This window comes from Odocoileus virginianus, chromosome 3, assembly GCF_023699985.2.
Source record: "Odocoileus virginianus isolate 20LAN1187 ecotype Illinois chromosome 3, Ovbor_1.2, whole genome shotgun sequence".
Lineage (NCBI taxonomy): Eukaryota > Metazoa > Chordata > Mammalia > Artiodactyla > Cervidae > Odocoileus > Odocoileus virginianus.
In genome coordinates this window covers 28022780-28040410 of record NC_069676.1, presented here as the reverse complement: position 1 = coordinate 28040410, position 17631 = coordinate 28022780, and the positions used below count along the sequence as shown (strand labels likewise).

Sequence of the window (17631 nt, the reverse complement as noted above, 5' to 3'; positions counted from 1 at the left end):
CGTATTTACATAATTGAGATCATGCTGCATACAGAATTTCTCTTTTTTTTTTCCTTAAAAAGAGTAGCATTAGTCTTAATGAATGCATGCTATTGCTTTACAACCATTTGGGGACATTCAAGTTGCTTCCAGTATCTTGCTATCGTAAATAATGCTATAATTTTCATCTTTATACATAAAACTTTTCCAATATTGCTGTATTAGACAAAGGCTTTGGGTTGTAAGTCACAAGAAATCAATTCACCCTGGTTTAAGCAAATGCAGGAACGTAATAGGTTGGGTAACTGAAAAGCTGGGGATGGAGATTGGCTTCAGGCATGGCTGGATTCGGAGACTGAGCCGCATCTTCTAACATCTATCTTTCCATCTTCCCTTCCTGATTTCATTCTCTTGCCTGCTCTTTCTCCTCTTCCTTTAGCTCTGTCCTGGTATTTCCCAGAGAACGCTCACAGCTGAGGCTCACTAAGATGGCTGGGGTCACACACACGTCCCTGAGCCTGTCACTGGGGCCAGGGCAAGGGGATGTTCCAGCTGGTCTGCAGGACCTCCCCACCTCCCCCACCTGACTCTTCCACCACCCTCCCTCTGCCCACCTGGACCTCTGGCTGTTTCTGGAACCCTCCAGTCCGCCGTTCCTCCAGGGCCACAGCTCTGGTCCCCTGTGCCTCGCTCCCTCCGCCCCAGCGTCCCCATGGCTTGCTGTGCCCTCACTGCCTTCAGGTCCTAACCAGGGACTGCCCTGACCACCTCCTCACCCTCTCGTCACTCTCCTGGCTGTTTCTCTTCATGGACGTATACCCACCTGATGCTGTTATATAGTCAAATGGTATGTATTTGAGTTATTTGTCTCCTTCCAAGGGAACCATGAGGGCTGTTTGTTTGCAGCTCTCTCCAGCATCTAATATTTATCAAGTGAGTTAATGAATGAGTTTGCCAGACCAGGCATGTCCCCGTCTGAAGGGTCAGCACGCCCTAAGGATAAGAAATGCCTGCAGGGATGACATGATTCCTCAAAGAAAACCGGTGGCCATCTCTGGATCAAGGGGGACTGGATCCAAAAACAGTGTCACATTTTTAAGTTCAGATCACTTTCTACAAGGTCCCAGGAGTGGAATGTCAATGGATATGAATGTTTTGAATTTCCAGGTATGTGCTTTAGCCTTGTTGTTTAGTCAGTCATGTCTGACTCTGCGACCTCATGGACTGTATAGCCCTCCAGGCGCCTCTGTCCATGGGATTTCCCAGCAAGAAATACTGGAGTGGGTTGCCATTTCCTTCTTCAGGGGATCTTCCCAACCCAGGGATCGAACCTGCATCTCCCTGCATTCTTTACCATCTGAGCCACCAGGGAAGCCCTCATACTTTAGCCTTCCGGGCCCATAACAATCCTCCTCATGGTAGGCAAAATAATCTTAAATGCAGATCACATCATGCCCCCTACTTAAGTCCAAGAGCTCTCCACTGTATTTAAAATAAAAGAGCTGTGCCCTGGCCCCCCAGGCCCCGAATGCTCTGCACTCAGCCTTACTCTCTGACCCTCAGGCTACAGCACACTGGCTTGCTGTTCTGTCCTGGGCCCTCTCATTGCACCTCAGGATCCTTGTATTTTCTCTCCCCGCTGGCATGAAGGCCTATATCCCAGGTCTGGCCCGACAGCTACCGCTTCTGTCTCCTCCGAGCTCAGCTCAAATGTCCCCTCAGGAGGCCACCTAAACAGCCCCCATCACCCACACCCCAGCCTCTCCAGCAAACCTGTTGTGTCCTCTCTACTGTATCAACACCCTTTTATATAGCACCTCATTTAATCTGTCTTCATCACTAGAATGTCAATTCCATGATGCCTGGCACTGTCCACTGCTGTATTCCCAAACTCAAAACTGGTACGTGGCATGTTAAAGGGATTTTAATTAATTGTTTTGGAAAAATTATGAAAAACTGCTTTTAGGAGGCTTGCAGCAATTAACACCCCCATCAACAGTACGAGTACGCATCAATTTCTCTCTCACTGAAGCAGTTTTCTAGAACAGTGCTCAAGAGATGGAATTCTGGGGGACCAACACAGCTTGAGCCCTGCAGGCGAAGCAATGGGATAGTTCTGTGACACCCACTACTCCCGTTTGAACAGAGATTAGGCACACTCTGGTATAACCAGGTATGTTACAACAAGAGCCACCAATAGGATTTTATTTTCCCACCCAGTTTAAGTACAGCCTGAATCTTCATCCCCATTATGTAAGTGGGGAAAAAAAAAAAAGATTCCTTTCTGTGGCAACTAGACTCCAGTGAACTTTCTAAACATATTACATTGAGTAAAAAACGGGTGAATAATCAGCTCGAGTGTCTGGAATGTGGATGGGCATCACTTCTGTGCATTCTCATCGCAAATTATCCAGTTGTGTTAATATTTTGAATTGCAGAACCTTTATTAATCTGTTCACTGGTGACATTAAAATGCATATATTTCTGTACATTAGTTTTTAAAAAGAACTTTAGGTTAAAAAATGTCTTTCAAAAATAATTGATCTATATAAAAAGTATTTAATATAGAGAATAAGCACCTTTCAAAGGTAAAAGTCCCTGTGACATAGATAATACTAATCAAATCTCCCTTTACCTGAAAAGAATTTCTGTTTGATACAAAATAATATACTTCTTGTTTCCATCTTTTTCAGACAAACCTTCAGCATCACTCAATTTGGGGATCACACTTCATGCCGCAAAGTAATCATTGTGTGTGTGTTCTTCCAAAGAAGATACCGAATACAAAGTTTTGTAGTTTAAAAATAGCACCACTGGAGGAAAGGGATATGTCTTTTAAGTGCAAAGTCCGTAAACAAGTGATTGACCAAAATTCATGCTAACTAAATTTTGAGTGGTTGATTGTTATAACCTTCCTGTAATCTGGAGTGGAAAACAGAATAAAGTTAAAAAACAAAGCAAAACAGTAACTTTGAAGAATGAACACACACACACACACACACCCCTGCCAGACTGTGTTCTTTGTTCCCTGCCAGTTGCATCACCAGTCAGCGACCTCTACCACAAAGGGCGTTTTCACATCTATCTTGCCGCTGTTGACGATGGAGCAGTTGGTGAGTGGACGGTCATGCCCGTCAGTTGCCTGCAGTTCTATGGAGTGGACCACTGTCTGATGAGAGAAAAGGAGACCCGTGGATCACTTCTGACCAGCAACTATGATGAGCAAGAGGTAAAATCAATGTGAAGTCTGAAAGCCCCGATGGGAAATAAGTTTTCGTTTTTTATGATTACAAAAACCACGCAAGCTAACTATGGAAAACTTAGGAAGTCTGTATATAACAGATAAAATTTACCTACTAGCTTACTAATCAGAGGGCATATTTGTATATTTCCTCTCTTCTTTTTGTTAGCAACCTAGCTCTAATAAAAAATATTTCTATTCACTTGTTACAGCCCAACTTATGAGTTAACATGGAATTTAAGATAATTTCAGCTCCACTATGTAAGAGGTCTAAGCATAAGAAAATGAACCAAAAAGCAGATTTAGTAATGGAGAGGGTTTGTCCATTTTAAAGCTGACTCCAGCCAGTGACCTACAGGTTGTACGTGTGTGTACCCAGTCATTTAGTGTCTGACTCTTTGCAACCCGATGAACTGTATGTAGCCTGCCAGGCTCCTCTGTCCATGGGATTCTCCAGGCAAGAATACTGGAGTGGGTTGCCATTTCCTCCTCCTGGGGATATTCCTAGTCCAGGAATTGGACCTGCATCTCTTGCGTCTCGTCTCCTGCACTGGCAGGCCGATACTTTACCACTAGAACCACCTGGGAAGCTGAATCTACAGGTTGAGTCTGATACTAATGTAACCTCTACCCCATGGGCTTCCCTGGCAGCTCAGACAGTAAAGGATGTGCCTGTAATGCGGGAGACCTGGGTTCGATCTCCAAGTTGGAAAGATCCCCTGGAGAAGGGAACGCTACCCACTCCAGTATTCTGGCCTGAAGAATTCCATGGACTGTATAGTCCATGGGGTCACAAAGAATCAGACACGACTGAGCAACTTTCACTCACTACCCCACTGGTGGTACAAAGACCCCGTTCTCTAGTCTGGATGGTTTCACAGCCCATGGACCACTTTGTCTCATACAAGGCAAGGATTAAGCTAGTAGATCTCTCATGAGTTTCTAAAATAGGTTGAAACAAAATAGCAACAAAGTTTCTCAGTGCTTTGGACATGGTATCAGCTAATCCTGACTAATTGAAGATAAAAGATCAGCATTCTTCTAATAATAATACATATTTCTAAATAGATTGTGTGTGTGGGTTCATATGTGCATATGTGTACCTAAAACAGCAGCTACACACCTGAATGACCTGTGGCAGGTTAAAAACTGCTTATTTAATGGTTAAAATGGACATTTCTATGTTGGGTATATTTGACCACAATTTTTAACATGCTTGTTTGCAGGCCCACCTATGAAAGTTCTGATTCTACAAGTCTGGGGTGAGGTCCAGTGTTAAGAAAACCACCTAGACAATCTCCAAAGGGTCAGGAGGTGAAAGTCAGGAGATTGTGGAAATTCCTTGAAACTGTATGACACACACACTTTCTTATTTTCCTTCTAGAGAGAGTTTATAGTTTTCAATAGCTTCTTGAAGTAGTTTATGACTCATAAAATGTTCAGGACTGTTTGTCTAGGACCAGGAAGCAGATCTCCCAGGATGCATGCCAATGGTGGAGGGAGGTTAATATAGCCAACCAGGGCACCAAGACATAAGATCCAGAAGACCAGAAGGAGAACCATGACCAGAAGAAGGAAGCCCCAAATGCACACTCTTCATTTTTCTTGCAGCCTAGCATTAAAGTGAAAGTGAAAGTGAAGTTGCTCAGTCATGTCCGAATCTTTGCAACCCCATGGACTGTAGCCTATCAGGCTCCTCTGTCTATGGAATTTTCCAGGCAAGAGCAAGGGAGTAGGTTGCCATTTCCTTCTCCAGGGGAATCTTCCTGACCCAGGGATTAAACGCAGGTCTCCTGCATTGCAGACTTTACCATCTGAGCCACAAGGGAAGCATTATGTTGTATTCAAAAATGCTCACTTGAATCAGTTTACATTTAAACTACTTGGAACCTGAGTAGACTCAGCAGTCAAAACTCCAAACTGGTTTAACACATGCATGTCTATGTTTAGCTCATTTAAAAAGCAGAAAGAGGCTGGAGACTAGGATTCTTTGCTACTCAGAAGTACATTCTTTTGAGGACACTGGCTCATGAAAATGTAGGCATGTCCTTCACTGTGATGAGACCTAAAGTGATATATTAAGTGACAGATGTTTGCCCCAATTGCTTCTCATCCCACTTATTGTTTAATCATTGTGTCCAACTCTTTGGGACCCTGTGGACTGTAGCCCGCCAGGCTCCTCTGTCCATGGGATTTCCCAAGCAAGAACACTGGGGTGAGTTGTCATTTCCTTTTCCAGGGGATCTTCCCAACCCAGGGATCAAACCTGCATCTCCTGCACTGGCAGGCAAATTCTTTTACTACTGAGCCACCTGGGAAGCCCTATCCCACTTGCCAGTGAGAATTATTTGACAGTTCTGGTTGAACACATCTTTGCCTTGTAAGGGAGGTTGAGTCAGCCAGCTCAGTTCCTGCCCTTCTGTTGGGCAGAATCAGAATAACAGGTAGAAGTTATGGGAGAACTGCAGTGAGTGAGATTAGTCTATTTATATTTGGATGAGTTCACATGAAAAACAATGAAATGTGGAAGAGGGAAGGGACTCAAGGATGCTCCAGGATTGTACCCGGCAAACCATACAGCTGCCAGTTGAGCTGGAAGAGCATCTCTGGGCAGCTGCTAAGGAGGAGAAATGCAGGGAGTGGAAGAGAATGAGGACTTTAAGAAGTCTTCCTGTGGATTATGAGTTGGATGCCTTTAATGTTCTTTGAGACATGGGAGCATAAATTTGAATTCTCTTTAGGAATTCTGGTTGTTATACTGTGTGTCTTTGAAAGTGACTTGTATCTGTACTGAACTACATGGACCCAGGGTTTTTAAAAAAATTTTGAAATTGTGCTGAGGAACACATGGAGAAGAAAATGGCAACCCACTCCAGTATTCTTGCCTGGAAAATCCTACGGACAGAAGAGCCTGGCAGGCTATAGTTCATGAGGTTGCAGAGAATCAGACATGACTGAGCAACTGAGCACAAGAAATACATAACATATAATTACCATCTTAGCCACCTCTAAGTGTAACTTTAAGTTCATTAGTTTAAGCATATTCACATTATTGTGCAACTAAATCTCCAGTATTTTTTCATCTTGTAAAACTGAAGATTCATAGAGATGCTCATTGAACACCAGCCCCCCATTTCTTCACCCCCCCCCAGCCCCTGGAAACCATCATCCTGCTTTATGTTCCCATGTATCTGACCACTTTAGATTCCTCATTTGATTGGAATCATAGTCTTTTTTATGACAGGCTTACTTTACTTAACATGACATTCTCAAGATTTATCCATGTTCTAGCAAGTGACAGGACTTCCTTCCTTTTTAAGTTGAAATGATATTTCATTGTACCTACAGGATTTCATTTGGTTACATTAAAATGAGTTTCTAATTATATCTAATAGTATGATAAATTAAGGACTCAACTCTTCACTGTCAAGTCCCCGTCCCCCACTCCCGCAGCTTCCGCCCCAATACTCCTAACAACTAAAATACCATGTGTCTGTGTGTTAAGTCGCTTCAGTCATGTCTGACTCCCTCTGAGTCTATGGAATGTAGCCCAACAGGCTGCTGTGTCCATGGGATTCTCCGGGCGTGAACACTGGAGTGGGTTGCCATGCCCTTCTTGAGAGGATCTTCCCAACACAGGGGCTGAACCCACGTACCATATATACTTTATTCACCTTTGAAGAGGCCAGTCGGCATATAATTATGGCTCTCTTAGAAGCATCATTTGAGAGCAAATCGCTAAGAGTACTTTCATTATAAAGCTTTGAATGAGAAAAAATAATATATCAAGTTACCATTCCATCGAGGACTTTTCCAAATACCACGTGTTTGCCATCCAGCCAGGTGGGCTTGGTCAAGGTGATAAAGAACTGAGAGCCGTTGGTGTCAGGCCCAGCATTGGCCATGCTGACCCACCCAATGCCATAATGCTTCAGTTTGAAGTTCTCATCTGGGAATGTCTCACCATAAATGCTTATACCTGGGTGAGACAAAACAAAAAGGGTAGAGTCAACAGATGTTATACAAAAGTAAATTCTTCAAAGGGAAGTATAAGGTTTGAGTGGAGGTTAAGAGAACCCTATAGAAGATGGGGATGAGGAAAAGATGGTCAAACATAAAAAGAAATTAAGCAGAGAATAAAATTCACTCCTTAAGGAAACAAGAGCACCAGGGACCAAAAGAAACAAACAAAAGCCTTAAGTATGACACAAGATGGCAAGATGCCCTCTGGCCTCAAACAAAGACCCAAACCTTGACCAAGCAAGTCAGTGATTTCACTTTGAAATGAGAAGGAATGGGAGGGCAGGATGACATCGTAATGTCTGATGGAATGATGGGTAAGCCATCATAGTGACCCCATCTCTGTCTTGAGGGTCAGGTCACTTGTCCTGGGTCACTCATACCTCAGCAGCCAAGCCAACTGCAATATGCACTTAATATACACCCTTAGCCAATCCTCATGACAGTCCTATAGGATAGGTTCTCTCATTCCCATTGTGAATGGGAAACTTATCAAACTTGTCAAATGGGAGCTTATCAAACTTGAAAAAAGTAAAACTTGAACTTCTGGCTCCAACTCTGTTCTCTAAGCACTTAGAGCCTCAGTACTAAGAAGAATAGTGCCAGCCTGGGAGTCATTAGGCTTGATGACTTCAGGGTACAGAGGGTGACAGCAACTGGGAGCAGCCAGGGACCCAACCTTGAGCCAAAGGCGGGCATGGGGTCTGGAGATCTAGCACAGCACATTTCCCTATAAAACAACGGTGCAGCCCATCTGCTCCACCCCCCAACCCTGAGTGCCCGTGACACCCAACTCCTCTATTGCAGGCCACCTTATCCATCAGTGGCCAACCTTAAAGTCCTGGCTCAGTTAGCTCTCAGGTTATCTCCTTCTTACTATGCAGTACTTGTGAAGGACCAGGCAAAACAGTTCCTTAAGACTTGGGTCTTACATGGGCACTTTTCTTCATTCATATACAACCAAAACCTCTTCATAGCTAACAGAGTTAACTTTTCAAACAGGTTATCTAGAAAGTGTTGCAATGGAGGAATAGTAAGGACATTTTGTGAACCCTGACGATTTTTTTCCTTAAAGTGTACATCTTAGGATATATGGCTTCTAAATAAATAACTGGGTATTTTAACAACTTCATTGATTTGTAATTCTTATATTTATCTGAGTAACTAATATTTAATAATTTAAGAAACCCTGCCTTTTTGGTTTTTTTTTTTTGGTAGAAGTCAAATATAATTCATCTTCCTAAGGGGGGAAAAAAAATCCAATCCTGGCTCAGTTAGAAGGACCAGAAGTGAATACCAAAGGTAAGCAATTTATAGCTGGTTGGTAAGTGACAAATGAAGTGGCCTGGAAGGAAAGTTCTGCCTACAGAGAGGTCTAGGCTAAATTTAAATGATCCAAAAGGTCCTATCTCCAAAACTCAGAGAATTTTAATTGTGTACATGCATGCGCACACATGCGCACACACACACAGCAGAGGGAGAAAGAGAACAGAAGACAGAACACAGTGAAGTTCCATCCCCATTCCTGCCGGGCCTCAGGAAGGACGGTGGGGTGCCAGTCCCGAGCGGACCAACACTGGAACTGCAGGCTTCCCCACCAGAGACCCACCTCTGCAGCAGCCCCATCCAGCCAAGTAACCTGAACATGTTCCTCTGCTCCAGTCTACCTTCCCGTACCCACCAGCATTTCCACGGGTGTCTCGGCAAATCCAAGCATTTAATGACAGCCACTTCGTTATTTAAAAAACCAGTGCAGGAAACATAAAATTAACAATAATGCTTGAAAATGGCTTGTTTCTTTAAAACGTTAGCCATTTACTATCTATCAAACCCAGTATTTGCTGAATTAAAAGTTTTAAACCTGAAGCAAATAAAAATTCGGTGTAGTTCCATATTGTATGTATGTTCAGGAAAAGAACTCACTGCATTTCTGAGGAAAAGACAGACCAGGGAGCTGGGCAGCTGGAATCCTCACTGATAAACAATAAGATATATTTGAAATTCTATAAACTGAATTATGGGTTCTTTATTGAATTCTAATGATGTTGATAAAAATTATACTGTAATTGTGACAAGTGGTCTATTACTTAATTTTTTACTACTGCAAAAGCTGATGATAAAAAGAGAATTTTGAAAGAAGGAGGTAAATTCACCTGTGATCCTGCCACCTAAGTACCAGTCTCATCATTCTGGCATGATGCTTCTGGACCACCACTACCCCCTGCAAAATGCACTCCTGCAGCTGGAGTCCCCCCCAGGGGACATGGCTTTTCCTTGCTATGACAGACATCTTTCCATATTGCTACATACTGGGAGTCTAGGATTTTCATAACTGCAAAACAGCCTACTAAATGAATACATCTCCATTAAAGAAGGATAATGCACACCCAAGCAAAGACTGTTTAAAATTAGGAGGCCTCACTCATTCACACCTGAAACGCTTTTGTTAGATGAGGCCCCCCCGACCAAAACCTCTTATCTTTCTGGAAAAATTAGTTTGTCTTTTTGACTTTGTTCCTTCAAGCTGGGAGCTCAATATGCTGGGTAAACATATCATCTTGTCTTAGGTTTCACTTGGGAAAGTGGGAAAGGAAACGTTTAAGAGATGACGTTACCACCGGTGCCATCTCCTCGGGTGAAGTCTCCTCCTTGAATCATGAAATCTTTGATGACACGATGAAATTTGCTTCCTTTATATCCATATCCTTTCTAAAGAGATTATGTCAATTGAATACACAAGCAGATACAACCCATACTGTAAGATAAACCCCAGTGTTTATCTGGAAATGACAAAATGAGAAAATTACACAAAATATCTACAGAACTAAATTAGGTACCTACAATAGCTTACTGACAGATATTTATCATTAACTGACTGAAAAATAAATAAACTATGGAAGTAAAATACCAACATGCACAAGTAAAAAGAGAGAAGTCTGCATTTTCACTTCATGACTGTTTCACTTTCTAGAACCTTGAGGAAACCTGAGTGCTTAAAGAATACAGATTTTATAGAAAAACAAAGTAAAATATTATTAGATGTCTCAGGTTCATCTCATCTACTAATTTAATACTTATTTTCCCAGGTACAACTTTTTTTTTACATTTAAGTTTTTTTCAGTGTATTTATTTCTAATTGGAGGATAATAGCTTTACAATACTGTGTTGGTTTCTGCCATGCATCAGCATGAATCAGCCATAGATATAATATGCGCCCTCCCTCTTGAACTTCCCTCTCACTTCCCACCCCATCCCACCTCATAGGTTGTCACAGAGCCCCAGTGAGTTCCCTGAGTCATGCAGCCAATTCCCACTGCTTATCTATTTTACGTATGGTAGTGTATACGTTTCCATGCTATTCTCTCCATTCATCCCCCAGAATACATCTGTATTCCATCCTTAAAAGGAGGAAGATTCAATTCTGTGCACAGTTGAAAGGAATAAAACTGAGACATACCTCTCCTGTTGCCAGAGCGACAAAATTGTCCACAGTCTTGGGCACGACTTTTCCAAAGAGGCCAATTATGATTCTGCCAACATCTTTATCTCCAATCCTCACATCAAAGAAGACCTGCATGTGGTTGAAAGGCGGAGCACAAAGTCACATGGTGGGAAAGCCACAATACAAGGTGAGTGAATATGACAGTCTGAGAACAGACCCACAGGTGAGGGCCCTGGCCACCAGCATTTTATAAAGGAGGGGGTGAAGGAGCAAGAGATATATTATCTAGGGTGAAACAGATCACCAGCCCAGGTTGGGTGCATGAGACAAGTGCTCTGGCCTGGTGCACTGGGAAGACCCAGAGCGATCGGGTGGAGAGGGAGGTGGGAGGGGGGACCGGGATGGGGAATACATGTAAATCCATGGCTAATTCATTTCAATGTATGACAAAAACTACTGTAATGATATAAAGTAATTAGCCTCCAACTAATAAAAATAAATGGAAAAAAAATAATAAAGGAGTTCTGAAACCATTTTTGTGGGCGCATTTCACTCACAAATATTCATTCACCAAACAGTTATGGAGCACCATCACTGAGTCAGACACTGTACTAAGAACTGGGTTTAAAGTTGGACTCAGTACTGTCCGAAAGAGCCAGTAACGTCTTCAAGAATCCCTCTCCCCCAAGGACCCCAGACACACACTGCTGTCGCCTCCTGTTTCCTAGCTCTGTGGACAGAGCTAGGGGTTGAGAGTGGAGACTGCTGTTCTTCTGAAAGGTGATGCTCTCCAGTCTTGGCAGGAGAAAAAAAACTGGTGAGGAAAGAAAGAGTCTAACCGTCCAGATTTATTTTTTTGCAACTTTGAGCAGCGCCAAATTCCCAATGAGTTCTCAATAGATGTCTGCTGTCAAGGGGCCTGTGAAAGATGATCAAAACACACAGCCCTGCTCCAGAAGGCCTGCCACTCACATCCAAACACAGTACGACACCCGGGCCTCCACTCGTCCTAAGTACAGCGAACACTGCACGCTGGGCCTGACAGACCCATTTACCCTGTACACTTAAGGCACCGAATCCGGTCCTCACGTTCCCAAAGTTGCCCAAGTAGAATGTGCCCTTTCTCTGTCACAACATTTTAAAACAGAAGAGAACAAGCACGCCTCCAGAAGTTAGTCGCTTCTTTCTTTGCAGATAAGCCTTAAAAGTTCTCTTGGACTTTTTTTTAACTGTTTCACCTAAAACGAAATTATATACATTCTGCTTCACAAATCACTGTGTTAAGATGATTTCGAGACAGAACATTTGAAAAGGCCGCAGAGTCGAAGGGCATTCTGTTAGCAAGTTTAGATTATATGAACCAATTCACTATTTGAATGGGTAAAAAAAAAAAAGACATTCAAGAGATGACTTTAAAAAAAATTTAAGAAGGTGTCAGAGAAAAGATGTCATATAGTTTAGAAAAATTGCAAAGTAAAGACTGTCAAGCTTTAGCTCAAGACAAGAGCCTCTGCCAATACATCAGGATGTCTGTCACAGGATGATGTGATATTTAGTGTTCCCTGTGGCATTTTGCAATTTTATATGGCCAGAGCTGTAAAAAACTGTGTTATTATTTTATGGTAAAAGTTTAGAGAATGCATAAAAGACCAAGCCCTTGAGATTGGGCAGTGCAGTGAAGAAGGATGACTCAGGAAGCTCCATTAATGCCTGCAAGAGCCTGGCATGCAGAACTGGGGTCAAAGAAGCAGTTCTCCAAAGGGATTTCCAAACCAAGGAGTAAATTCAGTAACAGGCAATAATGAAGAGACTCCAGGACAAGAACTGGGTATGTAATCATAAGGAAGCACCACATGAGCCTGCCAGACTTTTAAAATAAAGAAGAGAAAAGAAAGCCTGTGAACATTTCAACAGCAAAGAGAATAAAATGTGGGAGGACAGCATGAGAAGATGAAGAAAAAGTGTCTATGTCACCCAGCGTAACTCTCCAATAACCATCTTGTTTTCCTACATGCGGCCTAGCACACGAATTAATAAGATGTTTTTTTCCCAAACCACAGCATCCTTCAACTTCTTGCATGATGGCATGAAAATGCAGCAGAGTTGCCCTAACTAATGGAAATGATAAAATCAAATCTTATTAAGTACTTGTCAAAGATCTGGGCAGAAGGCAGTGTGAGGGTATAAGTGGAGGAAGTCCCTGTCCTCGGGGAGATTATGGAAAGAGACAGGCCAAGTACATGAACACCCATAGCTCAAGGCTGCGGGTGACAAGTGCCCCAAGAACACTGAATACCAGTGTGCTGGAGGGATGCTGAGGGCTGAAGGAAGGCATCCTGACAGAGGTGTGATGGGATGCAAGCCTGGAAGGAGGGGAGCACCCTCCAGGGACAAGAATGGGCACAAGCCCCGCCTGGCAGTTCTTTCTGGAACCAAAGCACTGAGGCAGGAAAAGGGATCCACGTGCAGAGAAGTGACAGAACCCTTCTGACCACAACCGGCTAAGAAGGAAGATCACCCATTTCAGAAGGCAGAGGAAGGATGCTGGCTAAGAGTTCCAAGTTTCGTTAGGCAATACCAGGAACGTGAGAGACAGAATTTCAATTTGAAGCTGCGTTCACTTGGGCTGTGATTTGTCATGAATGTGGCTCTCTCTGTCTAGGCAATTTCTACCTGAAGGGGTGGAAATGGCATTTTTAGATCCCCGGTGCCCAGCACAGTGTCAGCTCAAGCAGGTACTGAAAAAAGAAAAGTCAGGCAATACTGAATGAAGACCAGAGCATACGCACACCTAAACAGACGGTAAGGTGGGCCTGGGGTGGCTGCCAGGCAAACCCTCTTACCCTGAGATCATCTCTGACTTTGCTGCCTGTCCTTGGGAACAGGCCCTGTGAAAGGGATGAGGCTGCAAAGTCCCACAGAAGAGAAAGCACAGAGACAGTCACTGTGATGGGAAGTCAAGCTTTAAAAGAAGGTATGTACAAATAAAATGTCATGGTGAGAGGTGATGATTATCTGTGGAGATCAGGGCAGGCTTCCTGGAAAAGGTGGCACTTCAATTCCACATTGCACTTCTAGAGCTGGCCCCTTGGTCCCTCCTTTTTTCCCTTGAGGCTGCCCTTGAAAGTCATTTGAAAATTATGGGGCACTGGAGGGTGGGAAGAGACAGGGGAAGAGGCAAGAGGACCTCTCAGAGCCTGCCCCAAACCCTTGCAGGGTTAATTGTGCTTCTGTTTCCAAGGTAACTGTAGAAGCACCAAGTGCAGGAGCCTGGAGGTCAAGGAAACTGTTCTCAAACCAGCTCCACCACTTACTGGCCACAGGACCCTGGGCAACTCTGAGCCCCTGATCCTCATCTGTACCTTCCCTGCCCCAGAAGGATTAATAAGAACACAAATAACACTAACAGTTGACCTCTTAAATCAGGAACTTCAATCAGGGCTAAGCACTTTACTTGCTCTATCACATCTAATATGCAAAAACCTTGCCAGCAGGTATTATTTCTATTTCCACTTACAGAGGAGGAGCCTCGGGTATTCTCAGTAACTTGTTAGTACTTCAGCTGAAGCCTCTTGGCCACTCTGAGAACTGCAGAAAGTGACAGCAACCTGTGACTTGAGCACAGCTGGAAAGATGGCAGCATTATTTTACACTCTCAGGTGCCTGACGCGGCACAGAGCCCATGGCATCTGCTGGAAAATGCAAGGGTGCAAATGCCAACTGAGTGGGTTTCAAGACCAGCGAGGCTCCGAGACTAGGCAGGAGGCTGAGGTGGTGGCCGGCACCAAGATTCACAGACAAGAAAGCGCCCTGGGAAGGACAGCGCTTCATACCTCTCATTTACAGATTCCTGTTTTCAAACACTCTCAGAGGAAAAGCTAAAGACTGCTGGGGAAAACACAATGCACTAGAGTGATAGCCAGTTCATCTACTTGTCCACACTCAGAGAAATCATTTTGAGTATTTCCACTTCCCAACAGAGTAGTGGTCTTAAAATGCCCCACTGAAAAAGTGATTCAGCAGAGTCGAATCTGTGGCAGGACATGCCTGCACAGTTAGTTTTTAGAACTCAATGATAAAAGGGGTGGGGGAAAAAAGGAGATAGTGTTAAGTGACTATCCCAAATCTATAGAGTGCATGAAAATTCACTCAGTGACTGCACCCTGGCTAAGAAGCCCCACTCTTTTTCCCCTCTCCCTGAGGTTCCCAGCCACAGTTCATTTATCACTGCACACACACACCCCCTACCCCCACCCCAAGCAGGGCCTTCCTTTTCACTCTCGGGCTACATCAGGTGTTGGGCTGAGCCTCTCCAGCCCCAAGTCCTCCCCATGCCTCCGGTGGGGTCTGCAGTGGAGGACCGAAGCACCCAACACTGTCATTTCTACTGGCAGACAGGGGGCCGATGGTTAAGACCACCTGCAGCTGCTCCTCCTTCCTCATTCCAAGACACTCCTGCCAGTGGGTTTTCTAGAAGTGGTGATCAAGGGCACCAAATCACTCTTTTCCTCCCTCTGTCTCCCAGGCATCCTCCCATTATCTTCTAACCTTGGGTAAACATGCTGAAAAAAGACCTGAAGCTGTAAGGAGGCAGATCCCCACCCCACCACCTCCCATCGAGATTTAAAGACTGGCCTCAGTCATGCAGGGTCCTCCTGGGCCTCGCTCAACAGCACCCCAAGCCCTGTGTCTACTCCCCAGTCTGAAAAGCGCACCTCTCCCTCCCTGCCGGGGATTGATGGTGGTTCCTAAACGCGGAAGGGAGGACAGTCCTTGGTTAAGCAAGGCCACGTAACGCCTACCCTACCGCAAGCGACAGGGACTGGACCTGGGCTCTGCGAGGCCGGGTGACACCCGCGGGGGCGGCCCAGCTGCAACCCCTCCTCTCCGGCGCGCCTCCTTCGCCCGCCTGCATTCTTCCTGCCTCTATTCCCAAGTCCCCGCCGCGCCGAAGGAAGTCCTCAGCTGTCTCCTCCCTAGAGAAAGGGCTCGCCGGTTCCGGAAGCTTCTCCCAGCTCGCGGGCCGGTGGCCACGTCGGATCACCAGCCCAGGAGATGACGCTCAGACAGTCCGCGGCGGAGGCGGACTCGGCCTAGCGCCCCTAAAGTCTCCCAGGAGAGCGAGGATGCCCCCCACACACTTGCGCGCGCGGGAACCCCCACCACTACCACCTAGCCCCGGGGCCGCCTCCCATCCCCTGCGCCTGGGAAGCCCCCTGATAGCCGCCCCTGACCCTGAGGTTCCAGTCCCCAAAGCTCCCCCGTCCCCCCGGGCAGCGCGAGGGGATCTTGCTGCCCGCTGCCTGGTCACCTTGGCCGTCACCGAGGGGCCTCGCTTGCGGAAACCCGAGGCTCCCGCGGACGGTAGGAGGGCGCTGAGCCCCGCGCAAAGCACGAGACGTAGCAGCAGCCGGAGACCCGGGCCCATGATGAGCGGTGGCGGTGGCGGTGGCGCGAGCGGCTGCGGCTGGGGCGCGACCGCAGACTCCTGGACTGCGGGCGGGACGCCTGGCCGGCTGCGCCTGCGCGCTCCCGGCTCGAGGGGCGGGGGTGATGCAGACGCGGCTATCCGGGCAAGCCCGGAACCTCGGGCGCCTCCTGCCAGGTTCAGCCCAGCGACCCGAGCTAGGGACTCGGAGAGGCGCGCCACGGAGCGCGGAGCCGAGGCCAACAGCCGCGCGGATGGAGGGTGCGCTGGGCGCGGGGATCCAGAGCGAGCTGGCGCCGCTCGGATGATGCCTGCTCCGTCCGGAGCTCAGGGATGCACGCTGGGGCATCGCCGGGAACTTAACAGTGTAGACGCGTATTAAACCTGATGGAAAGTCGAGGACTCTCCGGGCTCCGGATCATCCTGGCATCTTGCTTGCCGCGACGGGTCCCCCTCTGTGACCGCAGCCTCTGCCAAGTCTGCTGGGTTCCAATGTGCCATCTGAGGCTTTAGCTAAGTTCTGGACTCCTCTCAGAACTCTTGAGACCCTGGATGTTTCTACTCGATTACACAGGACGAATGACCTCTAACTGAGATGATTCAAATTGGGGATATACTTTTTACAAACTTAAAAAATTGTGTTTAGGAATTAATGACATGGGGAAATACTCATATTTTTGAATGGAAAACTCATGTTGCAAAATCGGACCTCGATTGTGTAAATGTATAAAGGCATTTTAAAAACGGAAAGAAATGTACCAAAACATTTACAGTAGCTATGGTGATAGAATAATGGGTTTTTGTTTTCTTTGTAATTTTCTGATTTCCCAGATGTTCTACATTGAACATGTAAGTATTTTATAATCAGGAAAACGTTTTTAAAACGCAATGTTGTTTGCCTTAGGACTTCAAAGAACTTTTTTAATGTAATAGAGCCAAAATTAACTACAAATTAATGATAGTTTTCTCTTGGTTTTCTTAGGGGCTAGTGCCATGACTTTCAAGCCAAGGTTTACCTTGAGCAAGCAGATAGGATTCCTGTGTGTAACTAAGTGTAGTCTAAAATTACACTGGAACCATTTATTATGCATACAAAGGGTAACCACCACGTTTGAAGGCTGGGCAGAACACTTGTGAGCTATTTTGATATTTCAGTCCGGTGAAGGATCTAATGGCTTTCCTCATCACTCTCACCCCCAATAAAGAAAGAATCCCCCTTTTGTAGCAAGCTAAGGGTATCAGAGGGCTTATGCCTGGATTTATTTCTCCTGATTCAAATCTAGTACAATGTCAGGTATATAGCGATTTCTCAACAAATATTTGTTCGAGCTGCATATATATATTAAAAAAAAAAACACCCACAAATATTTGTTCAGTGAGTGAGTCTCTCTCCTTAAATTTTTATATTTGGAAGATTAATACAAATAGACAGAAGTAAACCAAATGTACATGTACAAATCAACAAATTATCAAAAAGCAAATACAGCTAGAACCCCTCATATCTAAAGAAATGAAATATTC

At 45.1% G+C, this 17631-nt stretch overlaps 1 protein-coding gene across 2 annotated transcripts; it reads right to left on the bottom strand.

Annotated features, from left to right (window-relative positions):
• Window positions 1-2518: 2518 nt before the first annotated feature.
• PPIC (peptidylprolyl isomerase C) lies at window positions 2519-16200 on the bottom strand. Of its 2 annotated transcripts, none has more exons than XM_020877538.2 (5): window positions 15994-16194; window positions 10698-10811; window positions 9856-9949; window positions 7015-7199; window positions 2519-3148 (listed from the first exon to the last, which is right to left on the bottom strand). In XM_020877538.2, exons 1-5 carry the CDS (start codon window positions 16108-16110, stop codon window positions 3020-3022), a joined length of 639 nt encoding a protein of 212 aa, XP_020733197.2. In that variant the 5' UTR covers window positions 16111-16194; the 3' UTR covers window positions 2519-3019. The 2 variants fall into 2 exon arrangements, with proteins under 2 accessions (XP_020733197.2, XP_020733200.2); XM_020877541.2 differs by having other exon boundaries at window positions 2985-3192; window positions 15994-16200.
• Between the last annotated feature and the right edge of the window lie 1431 nt (window positions 16201-17631).

Excerpts from the sequence above, each read along its gene's own strand:
- PPIC (XM_020877538.2), bottom strand. The coding sequence starts at position 16,110 with ATGGGCCCGGGTCTCCGGCTGCTGCTACGTCTCGTGCTTTGCGCGGGG. Across the intron at positions 9,950-10,697 it reads TCGCTCTGGCAACAGGAGAG|AAAGGATATGGATATAAAGG; the intron begins GTATGTCTCAGT and ends TAATCTCTTTAG. Across the intron at positions 3,149-7,014 it reads GAAAAGTCCTCGATGGAATG|ACAGTGGTCCACTCCATAGA; the intron begins GTAACTTGATAT and ends TTCTCTCATCAG.